General features: G+C 34.9%; 1 protein-coding gene across 1 annotated transcript in view; it reads right to left on the bottom strand.

Annotated features, from left to right (window-relative positions):
• LOC138175974 (voltage-dependent calcium channel subunit alpha-2/delta-1) overlaps positions 1-23,057 on the bottom strand; it is a 429,565-nt gene that overhangs the window by 90,181 nt on the left and 316,327 nt on the right. Inside the window, exon 10 of the mRNA XM_069106588.1 lies at positions 1,484-1,562. Coding sequence (XP_068962689.1) covers positions 1,484-1,562 — 79 coding nt within the window. The remainder of the gene's footprint in view (positions 1-1,483; positions 1,563-23,057) is intronic.

Below are 23,057 nucleotides of genomic sequence, written 5' to 3'. Positions count from 1 at the left end.
GTTTTAAAGGGATATAAAATGAATTTTCATATACATGTTCAAAGCAGTAAGGAAACTGTAGTATAATTCCAAATGAATGCTTCCAAAGAAGAAACAAAATCATGCTGTTTATTTGAAATTGATTAGTATCTAGTGTAATTATTTGCTTAAAGTCCATCTGAATAGTAAATACTGCATGTTTATGGTACTCAATAAGTATTAAACCAAAAAAATTAAACCTAATCAATTCACATCACATTTTTTCTGGAATACATGTTCAAATTCTACATCTGATGCGTATTAGCTATATGATAATAGGCAAATACTAACCTATGAGAGTTCTCAACAATTCTCTAAGATTATACATTGTACAAAGAGTTCTATCTTCTATTGGTAGAAAGGGTCAGCCTGGAATTTCCAAGACCATTTAAATCAAAGTTTCAGGCCCTACTGGCATCTGAACCACAGAGTAATACTGTGTTTTTACATGCTTCTTTCATTTAATTTTCATTTGAATAGATAAAGCCATAATTTTCAAGAAAAAAATATAGCTTTAATGGTATCAGGGGAAAAATGTAAAGTAGCAATATTAAATTTTTATTAGAAGGACTCACCAACATTTAACTCACTCTTATACTACTACTGCTAGATTTTTTAAAAATTTTACCAGTTTGGCACTCTCTCATTTCAGTTCAATTTAATTCATATTTCTTAAGAATTCTCTGAATGCATAGTATTTCTGTATTCTTAATTTAGACCAGGTCTGAACTAAGAAAATTCAATAAAAAAATGAAAATCATATTGATATTTGAAGTAGAAGTATTTTTGATATTTGCTTCAACTGCTATTGTAGATCTGGTTTTACTTTTGATTTCTCAACAGACATACTTAAGTTTAGCTCATTTACTGTTAAAGTAGAATTAAGTTTTGAATTCTTTCCAAAATTAGAGTATATAGAACCCTGTAAACCCTGCAAACCTCCCCCACTATCCCACTGTAGAAGGTAGTATCTTATGAAATACATTATGAAGCAGTGTGGTACAATGGTACGATGGAAAGAACATTGGCTCTAGCTGAGAAAGGAGTTCTTAATCTGAGGGGACTATAGACTGACAATCAGTTTGTAGAAGAATTTTGGTGGCGGTGGTGGGGAGTCATTGAATTTAGTTGGAAAAATATGACATTTAAATTTTCACTAATGTCTAATTGAAATTTAGCATTTCCTTCAATTACTTAAAAACATTAATATTGGAAGAGATCCATAGGCTTCAGCAGGCTGCCAAAGCAATATAAATGAAGTTAAAAACTTCTTCTTACAGGGGATGGGTACAAATCCCACCTATGAAGATCAATACCTGTGTAAAATTGGACAAGTCAAAAATCTCTCTGGGCCTCAATTCCATTATTTGTAAAATGAAATTTTGGGTTAGATACCCTCTGAGGATCCCATCTAGATAAACAGCTCCATTAGATATTTGTAAACTAAAAGAATTACATCAGTTACCTTTGTTTTCACAGGCCATCCACTGTATTGGTCCTCTGTCATAATTATGCTGACCAACTGAAAATGTGAATACACGTACCTGAATGAATCAAAGAAAACACAAAAGGCAATTGAATAAGAAATTAAACAGCCAAGAAAAAAAAAACACAACCAAAAACCAAACCTTGAAAAGTACAAAGAGATCTGAAAGGCAATAATAGAAAAAGACATTTCTGTGTTTTTCTCCTCTGGATATGAGTATGAACTAATGATATTCCAATAACACTTAGAAAAATACATAGATCTAAACCTCAATCCCTTCAGCGTCTGGTCTACGAAATAAGACCTAGGATGGAATTTTTACATCCTACCCAATTCGTCAGCAATTTGAGGACTCCCTAAAGTAAATAAATATCAAACAAGATGCCATTTATTATTACAGAATGTATTAATAGATTGCATATACTTATGACTTTATTTTCTCCAAGATGAAGTAAAAATCATCTGTATGTTTTTTTTAAGCCCTTCATAACACGTCCCTTTTGGTTCCTTTCTTTTCTTCTTAACCATACCTTGTCTTAACTTTGCAATCCAGTGACACTGGCCTCCTGGTTGTTCCTAACACAAGATTGTCCATCTCTTCTTATTTTTATTTTTAAAAATTTTTTTGGAGGGGGGAAGGCAGGCAATTGGGGTTAAGTGATTTGCCCAAAGTCACACAGCTAGTAAAGTGTGTCAAATGTCTGAGGCTGAATTTAAACTCAGGTCCTCCTGACTCCAGGGCCAGTGCTCTATTCACTGTGCCACCTAGCAATCCCGAATCCATCTTTTGGACCTTGGCCATTTTCACTGGCTGTCTCCCACACCTGAAATACTCTCTCTCATCTTCACCTGCTAGGTTTCCTAGTTTCCTTCAAGTCTCAGCTAAGTTCCCATTTTCTGTAAGAAGTCTTTCCCAGTCCTCCTTAATCTTAGTACCTTTCTTTTGTGACTATCTTCAACTTATTGTGCATATATTTTGTTAGCACATATTTACATGCATGTTGTCTCCCCATTAGACTATCAGATCCTTAGGATCAGGGATTCCCCCCCCCCCTTTTTTTTTTTCCCCAGTGCTTAGCATAGTCCTTGGCTCATAGCAGGCACTTAAATGCCTGTTGACTCGACTTACTGGTAATGTTGACAAATATGGCACAGATACCTCTACTAAGGTCTTACTTTGGTGTTTCATTGTGTTCTGAAGCACATTCTGACCCCTGAAAGCTATGCCATCTAAGCACATGCTGTTTTCAGATTGGAAAGACTTCTGGCAAAGCCCTTTGGCCATGTCTGCCATCTATACAGTATCCTAGCCATTTTTTGACCCCAACACAGTGATATCATTTTGGTTCTTCTCAAGCATAAAGGACAACCACCAACCAGACTAGCCAAATTAGGAGAGACTTTTTGAGAAGTTAGGTTACCAGTTGATTTTTTTTGAGGAGGGTGGCAACTCACAAATAACATTTACTAAAGTACAAACTGATTGTGGGGACAAAGCTGAAAGGAGAATTGTATAGCAACACTGAGGAACTCATAGATCCTTGAAGTATCATAGAACGACTTAGATACTTTATGACTATCGATATTCTTGTTTCTTCTTCCAGTTTCCATTTATATAAACATGCAAATATATTAGTGTGACCCATCAGAATACTACATCCAGTGATACATAAGAAATGAATGAGTCAGTTATTGAGTCAGATTTTAAGGCAAATAAAGAATTCAGGCCCCAAGATTTTTATAGAGAATGTTAACATGAATTATAATTTAAAAGCAAACATTGAAATATACGTACACTTTACTTCACATATCTGTTAATAACCTATTGCTGTCAGACACTTTCATTATTTCAATAAAGATAACTTTGAAATTATAATTTTATGACAATACATTAAAAATTAAATACATAATTAAAGCAATTTGTCTTTTAAACATACTGCAAATAAAATCTTATTTTAAAGTGTTATATATTAATACGTACTAATATCTTTTAAAATACCGTTCATAAACGTACTATTTCTTTTTAAAAGTACAATACTAAAAGGAATGAAATTTAAGAATACTTCAAAAGACCAAACTTTTTTAGCCACAAGGCAAAGAAAATTAAGGTAGGATGAACATTTTTATTTCAAAAGTGAAACTATAACAATTTTTTTTTGCATCAGTTGAAACACCTGGTCTTTATTATGTTAAGGCATAATATTAATATACTTATCCTTATATAAATATAATATGCATGTATTAGAAAATATAGTATTAGCATTATGTTGTGTTATAACATTCCAATATAATATAGTATAAAAATATACTTTGTATACCCAATATTTTAAAATAACTTTATTTTAACATATACATGCATATATACATTCAGATCACAAAAACAAATGATTTGTGAAACTGTGAAATTCCTTTTTTGAAAGTGAAAGAAAGGGGAAATGAATAAATTGTTGCAGGTTCTGTGCTAGCTCTTGAGTCCCTTACAAATACCATCTCATTTGATCCTCACAACAACTCTGTGAAGAGCGATGTGTGATCTGATTTTTTTTTAATTCAGAAAAGTAAATGAATTAAAATATTCCAAATCACGTTTCCTCCTAAAGGAAATAACTTAAGAGGGATAATACTTTCCATAACTCCTAATTCTAGATTATGACATTAAGGGCAAATGATGTTTTCCAAGAATTTTGTTTGAAATATGTTCAGTGCTTATTTCGATATCTTTTCTAGTTACAGATATTTTCTCTTTAACTGTGGTTTCCAGGAGACAAACTGTAGAAGTTTTCACATCTGATTCTTATTCATTCTATGGATAGCAGTTATGTAGATCCAGGAGGTATGCTTGCAAATATTTAACACCCAGCTCTCCAGGAAAAAAAAAATTAAGTAGAACATACTTTGAAGTTTTATCTGCATTATTAACATTTGCTCCATCGGTTTCTTAAGTCTAGACAATCAGCAATAAATCAAGCCCTTATTCATAGCATTTGCTAATTTCCAAGGTGTAAATGCTCATACCAAAAATTTAACACTTGGTTCCTGAGAGCCAGTAGAAGTTAGCACCAGCATGCCCCTTTATAGATGATGCTATAAATTTAGAAATAGTTATCCTTAGAAACTATGGCTATGGTTACTTTATTTGGGGAACAATTTCATTTGGAGTCATAGTGACGAATTCAGTGACTGGCTCACCATCTTTCTTCCTAACTTCAGACCCCAGCCCTTAGACTTGGGGACCTCAATTTACATATTGATTTATGGGGTGGCTAGGTGACGCAGTGAATAGAGCACCGACCCTGGAGTCAGAAGGACCTGAATTCAAATTCGGCCTCAGATACTTAACACAAGTCTAGCCGTGTGACCTTGGGCAAGTCACTTAACCCCAATTGCCCTACCTTCCCCCTCCAAAAATCAAAAATAAAAAGGAAAAAAACATATTGATTTCTACTCAAACATTCTTGTCCCCCAGTATTTCCCAACCCAATTCTTATGAGCTGCATTTTCACTCGGTCTCAGTCACGTCAAATAATGATCAAAGTCTTGGTAACTCACAAGTGCTCCAACTCTACAATCCATGAGTTTGAATTCTTCAGACCATTACCTCTCATCTTTCCAGCTCTCACCATGCCTCGGTTTTATTAAATCTATTACCTATCATTATAGAAACTTCTAGTCATTCCACTCCTCTTACATTTCCCAGACCATCACTCCTGCTCTAGGCTACTTCCCTCCTTTCCAAATCTTGGCCTTATAATTAACCTGTGAAGTATATTTTCCAGTACCTATGAGTTGCTGCAAGCTCTTCTTTTCTTCTAATTGTTTTATTTCTGTCAAAGATGGCACCATCCTCCTAGTCACATAAGTTTGTGGGCTAGGGATTGTCTTCAAGCCTTCTTTCTCACTAACTACCCATATGAATTTACCTAAACCACATCTGTAACTCTTCTATTAACTCCCATACTTCAGGTCCTCCTTACCTTTTGCCTGTACTCCTTATTACAAAACTCTCCTAATTGATCTTTGGGTATCTAACCCATCTTCACATACAACTTCAACACATCTATCAAATTAATGTTCCTAAACCTAAGGCCTAATCATGGAACTCTCCTCAAAAAACTCCACTGGCTCCCACTGCCTTGAGGATAAACTACCAACTCTTGGGCATTTAAATATTTTTTCTTTCTTTTTTTTTTTGGAGGGGGAAAGGCAGGGCAATTGGGGTTAATGACTTGCCTAAGGTCACACGGCTAGTAAGTGTTAAGTGTCTGAGGTCAGATTTGAACTCAGGTCTTCCTGACTCCAGGCCCGGTGCTCTATTTATACACTGTGCCACCTACCCATCCCGGCATTTAAATCTCTTAACAGTTTGGCTAGTCTATCTTTCCAGGCTGATTATACATTGCTCCAATTTACACATCATGTAGTCTAGTAAAACTGGCCACCTTGTTTCTTCCTGTACATGTGCACAGGCTGTTCCCCTTTGCCTGGAATATTCTCTTTAAATCTTTCTTTGCCTTTAAGTCTTACCTCAAATGTTAACTCTTATAAATATCTTTTGCTGATTTTTGAATATTTTTCAGTGCTTTACCTTTGGAGCTCTTCTGTATCACTTTGTATGTATGTCTTGTGTATATCTTGTGTTTCGTTATCTCTGAATGTGTATTCCTTTTAGTAGAATGGAAGCTCACTGATCACAGGGTCTAATTCATTTTTAGCTTTGAAATTCCAGTGTCCTGCACTGATTTGTACTGAAGTGAATTGAACTGACACCATTCAGAACAAATGGACAGGGAAAATAATTCAATCCATTAATATGTGTCCTACTGGTAGGAGTATGCTGGAGCTTACCGGAGCTAACTATTAAATTGTCATTGTAAGCATTTATGCAGACACTAGAAATTAGGGCTTGACTTACTCTCTTGTTGATTTCTAGACTTAAGAAAGTGATAGAAAAAAATGTTAGTAATGCAGATTAAACTGCAAAGTGTGACATATCTTTTTTTTTTTTTTCCCCTGAGAGAACCAGTTGTTAAACATTTACCAAAATAGCCCTGCCTATTAGGATTGAATTTCCAGGTTTGGCCTGGCCAACTGAATAAGAAGCCACTTGGCAGCGAACATTTAAGATAAGAGTATAAGTTACCAGCAGGATAATTTTGTTAATTTTTCAGTTTGATGGAGAAACGACTCCGTATGACTTTTTTTTCTTTTAAATCTCACTGTCTCCCCAGATTCTGGTCAGCAGACTTTTCCTCTCATCCTTGAAACAGTATTGGTTTTCCTTTCTGTCATTCAAGGATTAATGTTCCTTCTCTGGGAAGGACACTTCTCTAGGATAGGGTTACTTCTTATGTAATTTAGATTAAAGCAATAAAGACAACTTATTCTTAAACAGTTTTGCCATTCAGCTGAAAATTAAATTTAAATTTAACATCTCTAACAAAATTCCCATGAATATGAGGCAAATAAGAAACGTCATATCCTTGAGGGATTACTTGGCACTCATTTTCGCAAGTGAAGGTTTTGCACATATTTACACTTTTTGTTGCCTTAAATTATGGATGCTCTGTATTTTCTCTTGCTATTATTACAAACATGTAGGAGATATAATTTCATTAGTTAATGAATTTCTTTACATGTTCTTCATTAGATCATTCTCCATATCTGTTCAAGGTAAAATGGTGAAAGTATACATCACTATTGGTAAAAATCAATTTCAATAAAGAAGAGTTCTACTTATAAGAAATAATCCAACTTCATTGGTGTTATAATAAATAAAACATTACCTTCAAATGAAGCATTTTAAGTATGTTATACTTATAAGTACATTTCTTCCTATGAAAAGATGGAATAGGAATTCTAACCCTTTTACAACAAAGACAAAAGGAAGCCGAGTCTGACCATTCTATCTGAATTTATGAAAAACATGCATTTTCAACACTAAAGAAACATTGTCTACAGCCAGTCGTACTTGAATGTTCGAATGATGTTATCAGTCAAATAGTCTACACAGTCAAGGCCATCTAAAAAAAAAAACATAACAAAAAACAAAAAACCCAGTCAAAATAGCCAGACTGCTTTATATGCATATGTTTTACCTCAAATGCATTGCTTCTTTCCCATGTGTTTGTCTACATGGAGCAAGCAGAGGATATTACAGATAAGGAAGGGCAGGAACTTGGCTAGTCATAGAAATGAACGCCCTGTCATATTTAATTCTCGTTGTTTTAACTTGTTTTCCAAAGGGAATAGAACTTAGTCCAATGTTTTTTATCTGTTATTTTATTCACCATTTACACGTGGCCCTCTGACTTCCATCAAAACTGATTTTGCCTAAATAATTATAGTTACCATATTAAGTAGTATTCTCCACCTCATCTCCCAATTTTCATTTGTCACTATGTAAATGTTTTCTAAAAGTGCTTTTTCCCCCTAAAAATATTTCTCCAGGGACAACTTCAGTGAATAGCTACAAATAATTAAAAACTACAAATATACTACTTTTGAAAGAATTATAACTTTTAGGATTGCTTTATTAATACAAAAAAATGGACATGCTATAGTCAAGATCTTTACACAGTTATTTGATGCAGGCAGTGTGATAGAGTAGAAAGAGAATTGTGCTGGTTTCAGAGAATCTGGGTTCAAATCCTCCCTTGACCTTACTTCTTGTGTGATATTAGACAAGTGGTATGGTCTCCATTTTTATCTTTTAAATAAGTTAGTTAGATTAGATGTTCCAACTATTTGTTCTTAGCTCTGATCTATGATCCGAGATATCTATCATTGGTTTCACAAATAGAAGGGAATAGAGACAAAATAGTACAATCCTCATACTAACACACCCATGATGGTTAAATGACTCATTCAGATATACTTAATATTTATAGACAGAAGTTAAGCACTTGCCTTTCCTCTCTTCCATTTCAATGATAAACTACATATTCCTTTCCAGAAATGTAAATATCAATAGGGATTCTATTTAAGAGTGTTTTCTGTTCATATTGAAGCTGAGACCTTTAAAATACTCCTTACCACCACCACCACCACACATTTGTCTGTCACAAATATAGAAATGAGCTAGTCTTTGACAAAATATTTCTACAGATTCTAAAAGTATAGTTAAACATTTAAATGCTAATTAAAAGTTTTAAAATACATTTATGATATATTCTGTTGTATATAGGTGGAGATTGCTGTTTAGTTGGCACAAACAGAAGCTGGTTTTCTGCACATTCCTTCTTTATTCCATTGTAGCTATGGGGTTTTGATTCAAATGTTCCATATTGTATTACTGCCACCCTGTGGAACAGTTAATGAACTAGCTGAAGGCTGAATTTTTCAAAAACCTAATTAATGAAAGAATGCTTTCCTAGGTTTATTTTCCTGAAATAATTCACTAGTACATTGTTCTTTTTTTTCTTTGCACAAAATTTGGAGGAAAAAAGCATAAGAGATATATTTCACGTAAAATACACATGATTGAGCATTTAAAATGATTTGTGGATACCAGGTACTCCATATTTTTAGATGTCTTTACAAAATCTTACATTTTTTGATATAATAGTTGTATTCATTTAATATCATCAATATGTGTGCATACATACACACATCCATGCATATTTCTAGGTATTTGATAAATAATTCTAAGTATGAAATAAAGCCTTTAAAAACTAAAAGGCTACATTTACTTAAGATAATCATTTTTGGAGGGGAGAACCCTACATAGATGTGGGGAAAATATTTTATTACATAAACTAGATAATATTTTCAGATAGGAAATGTATATAACATTAAGTATTGCATATATGTACACACATATTATATACATATATAGAGGGAGATAGATATGATTGAGCTTTTAAAAATGATTACAAAAATTCAATTCCACTCAAAATTTGGGCTTTGGGTTTTCATAGTTTTGATTTTACATTCCTCAGAAAATGCTCTATAAATCACTACCCATTCATTAGGGCTTTAAGTAACATCGATTAGCCAATTATAAAAACTGTAACTCAGGGTTTCTTTAGTATTTCCAGGATGGGCTATTTTATCTGGAGACAGATTTTTATTAAAAATTAAACTACCTTCTCAAAGTATTATGCCCATACCTGCCTTTATCTTGTAATACTTTACTTTTTCCCTGTGATTCTCCTAGCATTAAGTGCCTCCTTGCAGTGAAATATTTTCCCAAACCACAAGGTCAACCTGGAAAAAAAATTCAGGCCATAGGAGCTTCTCATTTCCCAGCAGAAACCAGTTACTGGAAATTGTCACCTCTGCAATTATCGGCTATGCAAAGTTCAAGTTTAATTTTGTAATAGGCAAACCTCCAAAGAACAAATGGAAATGTAACTATATAGCAATGAAGGCAGTAAAATTGACATAAAAATATCAGATATCAAAACATACAGGAAGACATGAAGTCAGAGATGGGTCATTATCATTTTACTGTGCTTACTACAATTTAATAACATTGGCATTGGTCCCATAACAACATAGTTTTATATTGGACATTTTGGAACAAAAATTTCCACAATTTGTAAATGTGCTATAATTCAGATCTTTAGAATACTTATGGTCTGTTGTGTTGAAGCTCTGATAGAAATAAAAGCAGCCTAAATTTTTTTTGGCTCTTTCTATGCATTTAATTGATGTTAGAGGGTCTGAAAATTGTAAGGTGTCTCAGAACCTTGCAAGTCTTGATTCTTCTGCTGAGGACTGTGAAGAACAAACTAATTAGCTCCCATGGATTAGTTACCATCTCTATGCTGATGACTGGGCAGCTAGATGACCGTGGATAGAGCACTAGACTTGGAATCAGCAAAACTCATCTTCCTGAGTTCAAGTCTGATCTCAGATACTTACTAGCTGTGTGACTTTAGGCAGGTCATCGAACCCTGTTTGCCTCAATTTCCTCATTTGTAAAGTGATCTAGAGGAGGAAATGGCAAACCACTCTAGTATTTTTGCCAAAAAAACCCCAAATGGGGTATAAAGAATAAATAGGACACAACTGAAACAACTCAACAACAAAGTTCAAAGGACTCTTGACTCTACCTTTCCTACCTCGGTCTGTCTGCTGACCTCCAATCCAGCATTCTTTTTTAGACATCTTGAACTGTATATCCAGTAGATATCTTACATTCAGTACATCTAAAACAGAACACATTATCTTTCTCCCTAAATCCTACACCTCTCCTATCTCCCCAATTACTGGGATGTGTTTACATGTTGTTCCCATTGGACTGTAAGCTCCTTTAGGTCAGGGATTTTCTTTTACCTCTTTTGGTATTCCTAGCACTTAGCAGATAATAATTTAATAAATATTTATTGCTTAATAAATATTTATTGATCCCGTCTGTAATACTAGTGTTACTATATATGGGGCGAGAGTAGCACCAGGGCCTGGAAAAAAGCCGATGGTACCTGCATTTCCTCACCTACACAACTACCATCTTAACTTAGTTTATTGTGTCTGTCATACACACAGTGATTCTTCCTACTCTCCTCCCTCTACTTAAACACAGTCATGCACAGATGAACTCCTACTCAGCATATTCAAATTTGCCTTAAAGAGGTCCTGTATAGAAATGACTGCCAGCTGTAGGAAACTCCCTCTCACAGTTTTGGGGATCTTTTTGCCAGTGTCCTTAAAGGTTGGTACATAAAGACTACTGAGTGAAAAAGAAAGAATTTAGTTCATTCTATCTCAAGTGACGATAAAATGGCAATAAAAGTTTGAGGCTATTTTCTAAATGACATCCAACACAAGGACTGAAAAAAGACCCCAAAGAACTGGCCTTTTAAAGTTTGCATTGCTGAATTAAACATGTGTCTTAGCAAAATGTACACAGTCTCTGAATGATGAATAAATTGGCTCCTTGATTCCTACTAGTCTCAATCATATAGGGAAATTTAAATTCATAAGTAATAGGAATCTTAAGAAAGAGACATGATACAATACAATTTCCTTCTAAAACACAATTAAATTTATAGTAATGGTACTAAAATCCAGCGCATAAAGGAGAATCGTGTGTGACCAATGAAGAGTGTTTCAAGTGACCTTATTTCTTAGGGCAGATCTCTTCCTGTGACGATAATCTGAAAACAAACCTTGAATTAAATTTGGAGGGAAGAATCCAATCACATTAATTTCTCAAATTTACCCAAGTCTCTTATGGAGGGGACCAAATGACTGTCCAAAATGTATTTGGTATTTAATGGAGCTGCTCTGAGTTCCTGATATATTTCATCAGCAGTAAAATGTCTGAACATTAAGATTTCATTTAAAAAACTAATACAGGAATCAGTGAAATAAAAAAGGAGGAAATAAATAAAAATCCAAATATGACTACCCAGACACATTGTTCACTTGGGCTGCTAGTAAACTCAGCTTTGGAGTTCAGTACCATCTGCTCATTGTGTATGGTATTAAGAATGCTATGAATTTCCAGCTATTTTTAAAAATCAAATTAACATATAAAGAAATTATTTTGAACACAAAAGCCTGTTTTTTTAAGATGAAAAAAGTTACTTTACTTTTCCTATAAACATCATAAGAAATAAAATTTAGTTGGCTATATTTTTGAAAAAAATCTTGCAATATTATAATGACAGCATTGAGTAGTGTATTGCTGAACTTGCTTTTTTTTAATAAACGAAGACTATGGTATCATATGATCTGATACTTCAATTTATGAAAAAAATTTATTATCACATCAGTCATTTTGCTTAAAGCAATTATAATAAATTGCTTCCATATTTTAAGATAATAAGAAAAATTTCCACCCCCCATTTCCGTCTTTGTATATTTACAATACTTGACAAAGAAGTGATAAGCTTTGGGCACAGTGTATTTCCAAACAATATGCAAAACTGATATTAAACCCAAAGCATCATCAGCTGAGAGGTGACTGGCTTGGAGAGGTCAGTAAACAATCAGTCGAGTGATTTATTTCAGATGCCCTTCTTGGGTAATTCCAAATATTTCACTGTCAGTGACACTGAGAAGATTCATTTAAAAAAAGACGGGCTCTTCTGATTGAGGTCAAGGGGAAGAGGCCATCAACACAACTTCCCACAACATATATTTCACTTCACTCCATTTTCATGCACCAAATGGGTAAGGTTGTTGTGCTCACGATATGACTTAAAATTTCAACTAAAAATACTAATTAAACAGGAAAATAAGATAATAAAAAGATTGATCAGAAACAGGCATTTATTTTAATATTTCCTTTTTTGTGGGAATCATAAAACTAATGTTTTTGGACATTCTGAACATGTAATAAATTTCAAGTAATTAAAGCATTGGCAATTTCCCATAGGAAAATTCAAAATATGTTTTTATATTATTCTCTGCATAATATTATTCATTTTGCACAATTTGTTTTTAATATCACATTTGAAAAATATAGATGCCCCTCACTTTTGATAAATGTGTTTTTTTGGTAACATTAAAATCACTAAAGTTTTGTGTTACAATTTTTTTTAAAAGTTTATACTCCACCTCTCTCATGAATCTTGAAGCACTTTTAATCAGTTTTTCTCATTAATCATCACAACCTGTCTGTCAGGCAGAAGGAAAGCAATGTTTCGTTGTTTATGAGGAATAAAAAGGTAGGGAGAGAGTGGTACAAATAATTTCCCTGATGCTTATTTATGCCTGTGTGACTTTGGGCAAATCAGCAAGTGTTAATTAAATGCCTTCTGCATACCCTACGCTGTGCCAAGAGAGGAGGAGACAAGGGAGGCAAAAACAGTCCCTGTCTTCAAGAAAGTCACAATCTTACAAAGAAGACAACACATACACATGTAGATCACACACATCTACATGTGTATATATCATTCATGTCTATCTCATGTCTGTATGCACAAACAGGTGTGTATGTTTAGATGTATACACACAGGAGTATGTGTGTGTATGTTTGTATGCATACACACACATATATATATGTGCATTTGTGTGTATACACCTGGTCCCTTCCTGTCTTTCCAGTTTTCTTATACCTTCTTTCCACGTACTCTCAAAGAAGTTCTTAAAGAGCTTTAAAAGAAGATTTTATATTTGAACCTGGAGGTAATAGGGAGCTGCTAGAGTTTATTGAATGAGGAGAGGGAGCAGGCTTACATGATCACTTATATGTTAGGAAGATCATTTCGATAGCTGGAGGGAATATTTTACTAATGATTTAAAATAAAATAAATATGGTTTCCTATGGAGGCAGAAAAAAAGATGGACTGGAAAAAAAGATTGGAGAAGCTTGAGGCAGGGAGAATAATGAGAAGACCATTGCAAAGTCTACATGAGAGGTGACAAGGGCCTGTATCAGGGTTGTGGCAATGTCAGAGGTGAGAACGGTGATTATACAAGACATGTTAACAAGATAGAAATGACAGGACTTGGGAGATGGGAGATGGTGAGTTAGGAGTTAAGAATGACACTAATTACATATCTTGGTACAGTTAATAGCAGGTTTGCTTAGCCCTTGGAATGACTACTAATAGGGATGTAATTGAAGCACTGAAATCTTTTTTGTAAAGAACCCAACTATTTAAAACTATGCTTACAGAAACTCAACATTGGATGCCTTGGCTTAGCCTTTCAAAAAACAAACAATCAAAGTAGGAAAGAATTGTGATATGGTTAAATCACTTTTCCCCCCATGGCTTTGCTCTTAACTGTTCTGGAAGATTGGCAGAGAAAACAGATGTTTGGTGGATAGTTTCCCACGAGTATTATGTTCTTCACCAACTCTTGGAAAATAATTGTTAAATGTTCCTTTACACTGTATACAAAAAAAGCAAAAACACAAAACTGGCTTTCTGAAGGCTACTTTTAAAGAACATGTGTTACTGCTTTCCATTTCCCATCTGGCAACCTAATTCAGAAGAATTGTGAGTGTTGCTTCTACATACATTTTAAAATATAAATACTAGTAACATTTAAAATGAATAATATCTTTCTTCTTGGAGGACAACTCCTTTTACAATTAATTATTCCACTGTGAAAACACTTAATAATAATGGTGACTATGATTCCCTGTCTTATTCTTTTCCTCTTTCTGTTTCATTAGTTTTAGTGAAAATTCTAAAAGTTTATTTTTGGGAATTTTAGCATATCTTTGGAGTTTGTGTCCAGATTTAATTATAAATCTACTTGAAATAAGCAAATTGCCCTTTAGACAGACAAAAGTAACATGCCTTTATATTCTGCACCGGCCTTTGGGTTGTTCTAAGCCAAGTCAAAATGCTTTTTAGTTTTTCACTGATCCTGGGAATTATCTTCATCAATGTTATGTCTGGTACTAATTTTCTCCCTTCTCCCTTCACCTGTTTGGATTCGATTATATTGTTCATCTCAGTTTGGCACCGTTTGTAAGAAATTCCTGTTCATGAGTGAGCCTGTGAGAAATGGAAATGTAGGTAAAGATTGGGAGGCAAATATTTTCTAATTTGACACAGCTGTAGATGAGCAGAGACTCATTCTTAAAGCAATACCTATCTATAATTAGGCAGATTAGCATCCAAGAATAGCAGTTCTCACTCCCCCCCAAAAAACCCAAACAAACAACTTTTTAATATTCTTATTTCTTGAACTTTTCACCCTTGTTAAAGTGTGTCATACATCTGCTGTCCTCATTTATCCATTTATACTGATGAATCCCAGTTGCCCTGCTTTGGAATGCTCTGAATTATTTCTAATGTGATGTGGCTGGCAACATACATAAAATATTCAATAGCCCTAGCAATGCCAAATAGAAAGCAATGGGAAGCAAAAATGGATTCATAAAACAATGGCATGATTTCAAAAAAGAATTTTCTCTAAATTTTACTATGATTTTGAAATGATGATTTTTTTTAAATTAAAAAATGCACAATAGCTTTAATAGGGGTAGGAAATTGAAGAGCTTATTTTGTGATGAAATCATGATTATGTATGTCTGGCATACATATTTAGTCATCTATAACTATGTCTTAGAAGACAGCTAGGTGGGCCTGGAGTCCGAAAGACTTGAGTCCAAATCTGGCCCCACTTACTAGCTTTGTGATCTGGGCAAGTCACTTAACCTCTGTTTGCCTTAATCCTCTGAAGAAGGAAATGACAAACTAAGGCAATATCTTGGCCAAGAAAACCCCATGGACAGTGTTGGTACAGGGAGTCATGAAGAGTTGGACATGAGTGAACAACAACAATGAATTTGTCTTATTCCCCTCACCAGAACATAAACTCCATAAAGGCAGAGACGTTTTTTTTTTGTCTCCTCCATGGTCTCATTTTGCAAACCTTAAAGCCCTATATAAAAGGTAGCTTTTGTTTATTATAACTAGTATTATCATAATTACCTCATAGTAGATGCTTAATACATTTTAAAATTAATTGAATAGAGCAAATGGTTATTTACCAAACACTTCAGAATTTTTACAGACAGTGGATACTTAAGAAATGAAAATTTAGCATTTGGAAAGTTCCAAATAAGTTAGTTAATAGCAGTAACCTTGCAGTTGTGTCAGAATCTTGGATCATATCACAATAATTTTCATGACTGATTTTTAATCAGTTAAACTTGCAAAGATATTCATTTTAATACTGTACCATAGATTATAGAAAAGTCAAATGTGAAAAGGGTATAAAAATAAACAAACACAATAGGTGAAGTGTTCTTAATTATTTTCATTATTCATTGTTTTAGTTTTAAAGTGAATATTTTACTAATGATTTTAAAGAAAACATTTGCTGTTTTCTAGGGACAGGGAAAGGAACTAAATGCCCCCCCCCCCTGTGCTCCATGATGCATTATTTTATATTAATGGTTTAGCTTTCTCAAATATTTTAGCTTGTATTAAATAACTCAGAGAGTATAGTGGTATTATTTAATTAATCTCAGCTATGTGCTCTGTAAAGAGTGATGTTATCTTAACTTTAAAATTAGTAAAACGGTTTAAATGGGTTATGTGAACTTTTTTTTAACCTGGGAGAGACTTGAAAACTAAATGAAAGGACTCTAAGAAATAAATAAGTTTAGAAGTAGCGTTGCATCAGGTGGCTAGGTGGTGCAGTGAATAGAGCACCGGCCCTGGAGTCAGGAGGACCTGAGTTCAAATATGGCCTCAGACACTTAACACAAAAACCAGCCGTGTGACCTTGGGCAAGTCACTTAACCCTAATTGCCCTACCTTCCCCCCCTCCAAAACAAACAAACAAACAAACAAAAAAAGAAAAGAAAAGAAGTAGCATGGCATCAAGTAAAGAAAGGTTGCGTCAAAGTCAAATCCTGCTAGATGTTTAGGAGGCAGATTATTTTATTTCTCTAAGTTTGAGTTTCCTCACCTGTGAAAAGGGGATATTTTTCATCATATCTATCACAGTTTTTTGAGGAAAATGTTTGGTAAACACATTCCAGAGGAATGCGAGCTTGTAGTTTCTGATTTCATTAAAAAAAAAAAATACCACTAGCCCTGCTGTTAGCATTAATCTATTGATAGACTGAACTATTTTGGACATCTTTGAATCCAAGCCTTTATATAGAATTATTAGAAAAAAAGTTATTCTTCCCACTCCCCCCATAATTCCTACAAGACTTCATTATTATTCATTACACAGAAAGTATCTATAATAAGTATCATAAGAAACCAGTAGGAACTTTTTCAGTTTTGATTAATGATTGTCTTGAGAATATTTTAAGAGTTATTGATAATGGAATATAATTGGTGATCAACTGTGCTGGGCTAAGGACAAAAAGCAATTTTCCAAGTAATAAGCTCTTTCACTTAGTGTATACACACAATATTCTTAAGGCATGATATTAAAAAAGAAAGCAGGATCTAAAGGCCCATGAACTGTTTGGCCTGCAAACTTATTAGTGATAGATTTCTGTCTGGATCCTTCCTGGAAAATAATATTTAAAAAACAAACAAACAAAAAAACACAAGTGTCATTTGTTTTGTCACTTGATAGAGGCTTAACACAGGGGGAAGAAAACTCTTCTGAAAAAATTGCTTGTAGGCCCCAATTCAGGAAAGTCATTATCAGATGACAGCCATCCTTGATGATTCTGGTATTAGATCTTCCGTCTCTCTCAAAGGTCACATTGTGAGATTCCAAAAATTATATACTTTAAGGCCAGGTCCAGAGTATCAAAATACGCTAGGTTGAAAACATCATTTTATCATTTCTCATTCTCTCTTTTCCTCCATACTTTAAGAGATGGCCCTGCTCCTTGCCAAGTCTTATTACAACCTCTCTTTTTCTCTTGATCTCATTTCCTTCTAAGGGACTTGTCCACTGGATTGTTCCTTCTGTTTCATTTTTAATGAATCTAAATTCACTGGATTTATCTTTTTTCTTTTTTGCCTAGAAACATGTTTGTCTCCCCCATCCTAAAGAAATAAACAAAAAACACAAAGGCCATTTATTTAACCTCGCTTCCATTTTCTTTTATCTCACACATTTTTCAATCCTTTACAATCTGGCTTCTAACACTACCACTCAATTGAAATTCTTCTCTCCAGGATTACCCATGACATCTTAACTGCTATATCCAATGGTCTTTTCTCAATTCACGTTTCTAATTCTCTACAGCTTTTGACACTGTAACCTATCCACACTTTTCTTCTATAATTCTCTGTCTCTGTCCCTCCCTCCACCCACACTTGTCTGTTTTCTGTTTTGCCCTGTCTCTCACCATCTTTTCATTCACTAAGTGTGGCCAGGTCTCTCTTCTCTTTTCATTCTCTTTAGTGATTTCATCAGGTCCCATAATTATCATCTCTGTGCAGTTTACTCTCAAATTTATATTAACAGCTCTTCTCACTTTTGAATTCCTATAACACTAAAAACTCTGTGGAATATTTAACCCGAGTGTCCTGTAGGCATAATAAAGTCAACCTTTCTAAAGCAAAAGTCATTATATTTCCTCTAAAGTCCATCCCTCTTCCAAACAAACCTACTACACTTCGAATGTTTGGGACTCTGGAGTTGACCTTGATTCTTCCATCTTCCTCATTCCCCACATTCAGTCAGTTGACGTGTCTGGTTGAGTTTACCTCCATGGTATCTTGCATATTTCCACTCACAGGAATACTGTACTCATCAGCTCTTGTATGGACTACTGAAATAGTCCTAAATGTACTTCCAGTTTCCTGTCTTTTGCTTCTCTAATCCATCTTCTGTACCAGTGGTGTCTAACTCAAATAGAAATAAGGGCCATCAAATCATACATAAGGATCCCTGAGGCCCACATATTGAATGATAATTATAATATTACTAATATAGTGATATTATCTATGTTTTGTTATATTTTTATGTATTGTGTTAAATATTTTCCAGCTATATTTTATTTTTGCTTTTTTTTTTAGGGCAATTGGGGTTAAGTGACTTGCCCAAGGTAACACAGCTAGTTTTTGTGTTAAGAGTCTGAGGCTGGATTTGAAATCAGGTCCTCCTGACTCCAGGGCCAGTGCTCTACTCACTGCATCACCTAGCCGCCCCTCCAGTTATATTTTAATCTGTTTTGAGCCACACTTAGGAGTTTGTGGGCTTTATGCGGTCCACAGGAAGTAAGTTTGACATCTCTGCTCCATAAAATAGTCAAATGAGAATTCCTAAAACGTATTTCTGATCACTATTACCATAGTGTGTAAAATCCTGGTTCCCTACTGCCTCTAGGATAAATTTTAGACTTCCTACTCTTTTTTCAAGTTATTTCTCTTTATTCATTCTCTGTTCCCACAAACCTGGCCTATTATTAATTGTTCATCATTCCTATCATTCCAACTCCCATTTCCATGCCTCTGCACACATGGTTCCTCATGACTGGAATGTGCTCCTCAACTCTGTTGCTAAATCCCATGTGAGACCTCTCATCATTCCCTTAGTTGTTAGGGCTTACTCCCTCCTGAAAGTATTCTATATGTACTTATCTGAGTATATGATATAAACTGTCACTAGAATCCTGGATGACAGGGCTGATCTCTCTCTGTCTCTCTCCATAGAATCTATCACAGTGATCACAGTGCTCGGGACAAAGACTCAGCTTCATAAATGTTCATTGAATTATACCGAATATTGCTATTTCATGACAGTCCCCTTGAACAGTATGTCCGTGATTCAGACAGGGAGATGATGTATTGATATAATTAAACACAGGCCAGTTAAGTGATAATAAAGCAACAGTAGGCCCCCTGCTGCTACAGATAACACCACTCTTCCATTTTAAATGTTCATCTGGAGTTTCCAAATTGAGCAGTGTTATAGTGTGACACCAGGGAAAACACACAGGACTTAGAGTAGAGAGACCTTGGTTCAGATGGAGGTGTTGACACTTGTTAGTTGTGTGATCCCGGGCAAAGCACCGGCTTAGTTTCTTCACATGTAAAATGAAGTTATTGATCAAAAGAGTTATAAGTAAAGCACATTTTAAACTGTAAAAGGGTTATTATCACCATATTGAAATGAGCTATTTATTGCTAACTTAAGGATCTAGTTTGAGGAACAAAATGAATGTGTGTGTATACAAACATACATAATGTATGCACGTGCAGAACAATATATGTATGCACAACACATACATATATGTATATATGCACACGTGTCTGTATTTGCCTGTTTATTATAAATGAATGCCCTGCACTTGTAAAATTATTCTCTCCTGAAATTAAACAATGCCTTGGTATTAAAAAAGGGCATGTGTAGCTTTATAAAGCAGCTGTCAGAAATATAATCGAACAGTGGGAGAGGAAAATCCTTCTACTACTTGGTTAGATTTTGCATAAGGTGAGTCATTTATTTAGTTGTTAATAATGCCCCCCAATACACAATCTCTTAAATAATGTATTTGCACAGTAAAGTGACTGGAATGAAGAAAAAAATAATCTTTTAGAATACCAATAATATTTTTTAGATATCTAGCTTTTTATTATTTATTGTTTATTATAATTGTATTATTTAATATAAAATATAATTATATTATAATTTTAGCTTAATTATTACTTAATATTTTTAGATAAATAATATTTACTTCCAGAAATAGAATTGTGTAAAAATAAAATGAAAGTATTGATTCTTAATTCATCTTATTTCAGTTATATGTGTATGTATACACATATGTGCTGCATACACATAAGTTTAGCATGGTATGGTGAATGGAGAATTAGCCTTAGAAACAGGGAAACCTGGGTTCAGGTGCCACCTCTGACTTCTACTTTCTGTGTGACCTCGTTCAGGGAGGCCATTTAACCTCTGCATGCCCTGAGCAGCTCTCCAAGCCCATAAATTTTAGAGAAGATAAATAGTAGGGGCTGCTCCTTATCAAAGGGTTCCTATATCAGTGAAATCATAGGTCTAGTCAGAGATACATGCACATGTATACATGTATACATGTATGTATATCTGTGTGTAGCTGTCTGGCTTCAATGCAAACCCTTTTTCATATGCACATATTTAAACGTAGGTTTGCAAACGTGCCTTATTTAATTCTGCCAGTCCTTTATCCTTCTCATCTGGATCATGTACCATTCTAGTATATGTATTGTCTCTATTCTATTAGGATGTAAGATCCTTGAAATCTGGGCCTGCCTTTGCTTTTGTCTTTGTATTCATAGCACTTAGCACGGTGTCTGGCACCTAATAAGGGCTTGATAAAATGCCTTTTCTTTTTGTCTTTGGATTAGCTCCCACTTTGATTCCTCTGAGATCACGGTATCCCACAATTCACAGTCATGTGAGATTCCTGACAGAGTAAAGATATTAAAACTAAAGAACATACAGCAGCTATGGATAAAGTAGCTATGTTGAAAAAAATTTTATTTCTACATAATAGCTCATCAGCTTGAAAAACTTTGTTGGTTTCCAACATTATCCACTCTTGTTTGTTCCTCATTATTAAATCAACTGCCAAGTCCTGTTACTTCTACTGACTCAACATGTCCCCTTCTCTCCATTCATACCACAGCCAGCTGAGACCCTCATCCCCTTTCCGCTACTAGAAAAGTTTCCTGCTGGGTTGCCCTGCATCCAGATTCTCCCCATTGCAATTTATCCTCCGCACAGTTGTCAGATTGAGATTCCTAAAGCACAGGTATGGTGTCCCTCCGCTGCTAGACAATCTTCAATGACTCCGTATTTCCTCTTTGATAAACTATATATTAATCTGTAAAGCATTTAAAGCCCTTTATATTTGGCTCAAGCCTCTATTTCCAGAATGGTCACATATTTCCTGCTCTCATGGGTGCTATCATGCAGTCTACCAGATCTATTTGCTGTTCCCCACATATGACATGACAACATCCATTGTTACAAGCTTCCCCCCTGCCCCATGCCTGGAATGGTCTCTCTCCTCACCTCCATCTCAAGAACTCCAGCTCCCACTAACACTCAGCTCAAGTGCCATCTGCTTACACATTCTGGGGTCTTTGTAAACAGCGTCTTACGCGTCATTTGTTGTGCATCCCCAGTACCTGGCCTGGTGTCTTGCACATGGGCCCATAATAAACTCGTGTTGATTTATTGATTCAAGGCCCTCTCTTGATTCCCCAGTTAGTAGTGGATCTTTGGAATTATTTTTGTATTTACTTTAAACATATCTTTACTTATCTGTAAATAAAGTACAAAGTAAACTTAATTAGAGAAAGGACTGTTTAATTTAATTTCGTAGCACAAGCTCCTGGTTTGTGGTAAGGCACTTAACAAAAACTTGTTGAATTTAATGTTATTTTCTTTTAAAGCATAAGAAAATTCACATAAATTTTGTTGACAACATTGAATTTCATCAGTGGAAGGAAACTCAGAAGCCATGTAGTCTAATTTGCTTATTTCACAGATAAAAATACTGAGGTCCAGAAAGGTTCAGTTACTTGTCTAAGGTCACAATGAGAACAAATGGCACAGCAGAGACTTCTGACAGCTAGTCCAAAGTCATTCAACATTTATGAAGTACATTAAGCTGGATTGTGCTTGGGGCACGACAGTCATCTCTGGGGACACAAAGACGAAAAACGGCATTGTCCTTGCTTAACTGTCATTAGAAAGATATAGCAGAGACATCATTACGTACAATGAAAGATAGCATAAGACAGAGGCAAAGGAAATTTTCAGACAAAATAATGCAGTAAAATAGAAGGAAAAAAATCACTATGACATAGGGGGATTGAGAAGGCCTCAAAGAGGAGAGATCTTATGAGATTGGTGGAGTTGTGCAGGCCATGCTAGGAACAAGAGAGAGAGAGACAGAGAGAGAGAGAGAGAGAGAGAGAGAGAGAGAGAGAGACAGAGACAGAGACAGAGACAGAGACAGAGACAGAGACAGAGAGAGAGAGTGTGTGTGTGAGCAGGGGGTGGTGGTATTGTCCCAGCATATGGGGATAGAAGGCAGAGTCAGAAAGGGAGCAGCTCTTTATCTAGCTTCACTACGCTGCAGAGTACATGAAGGGCAGTAAGGTGAAACAAGGTTAGAAATGAAAAGGTCCTTCAAAGACTTACTGCTGCTGATCCTTTCACATCTCTGTAATTAGAACAATACACTCCTTGTACTTTCTTCTTAAATTACAATTTGTGC

This window comes from Petaurus breviceps, unplaced genomic scaffold (assembly GCF_028583685.1).
Source record: "Petaurus breviceps papuanus isolate PSGF00001 unplaced genomic scaffold, PetGlider_PUasm1.0 80, whole genome shotgun sequence".
In the NCBI taxonomy this organism is placed as follows: Eukaryota; Metazoa; Chordata; class Mammalia; order Diprotodontia; family Petauridae; genus Petaurus; species Petaurus breviceps.
This window is presented reverse-complemented; position numbering and strand designations above follow the sequence as displayed.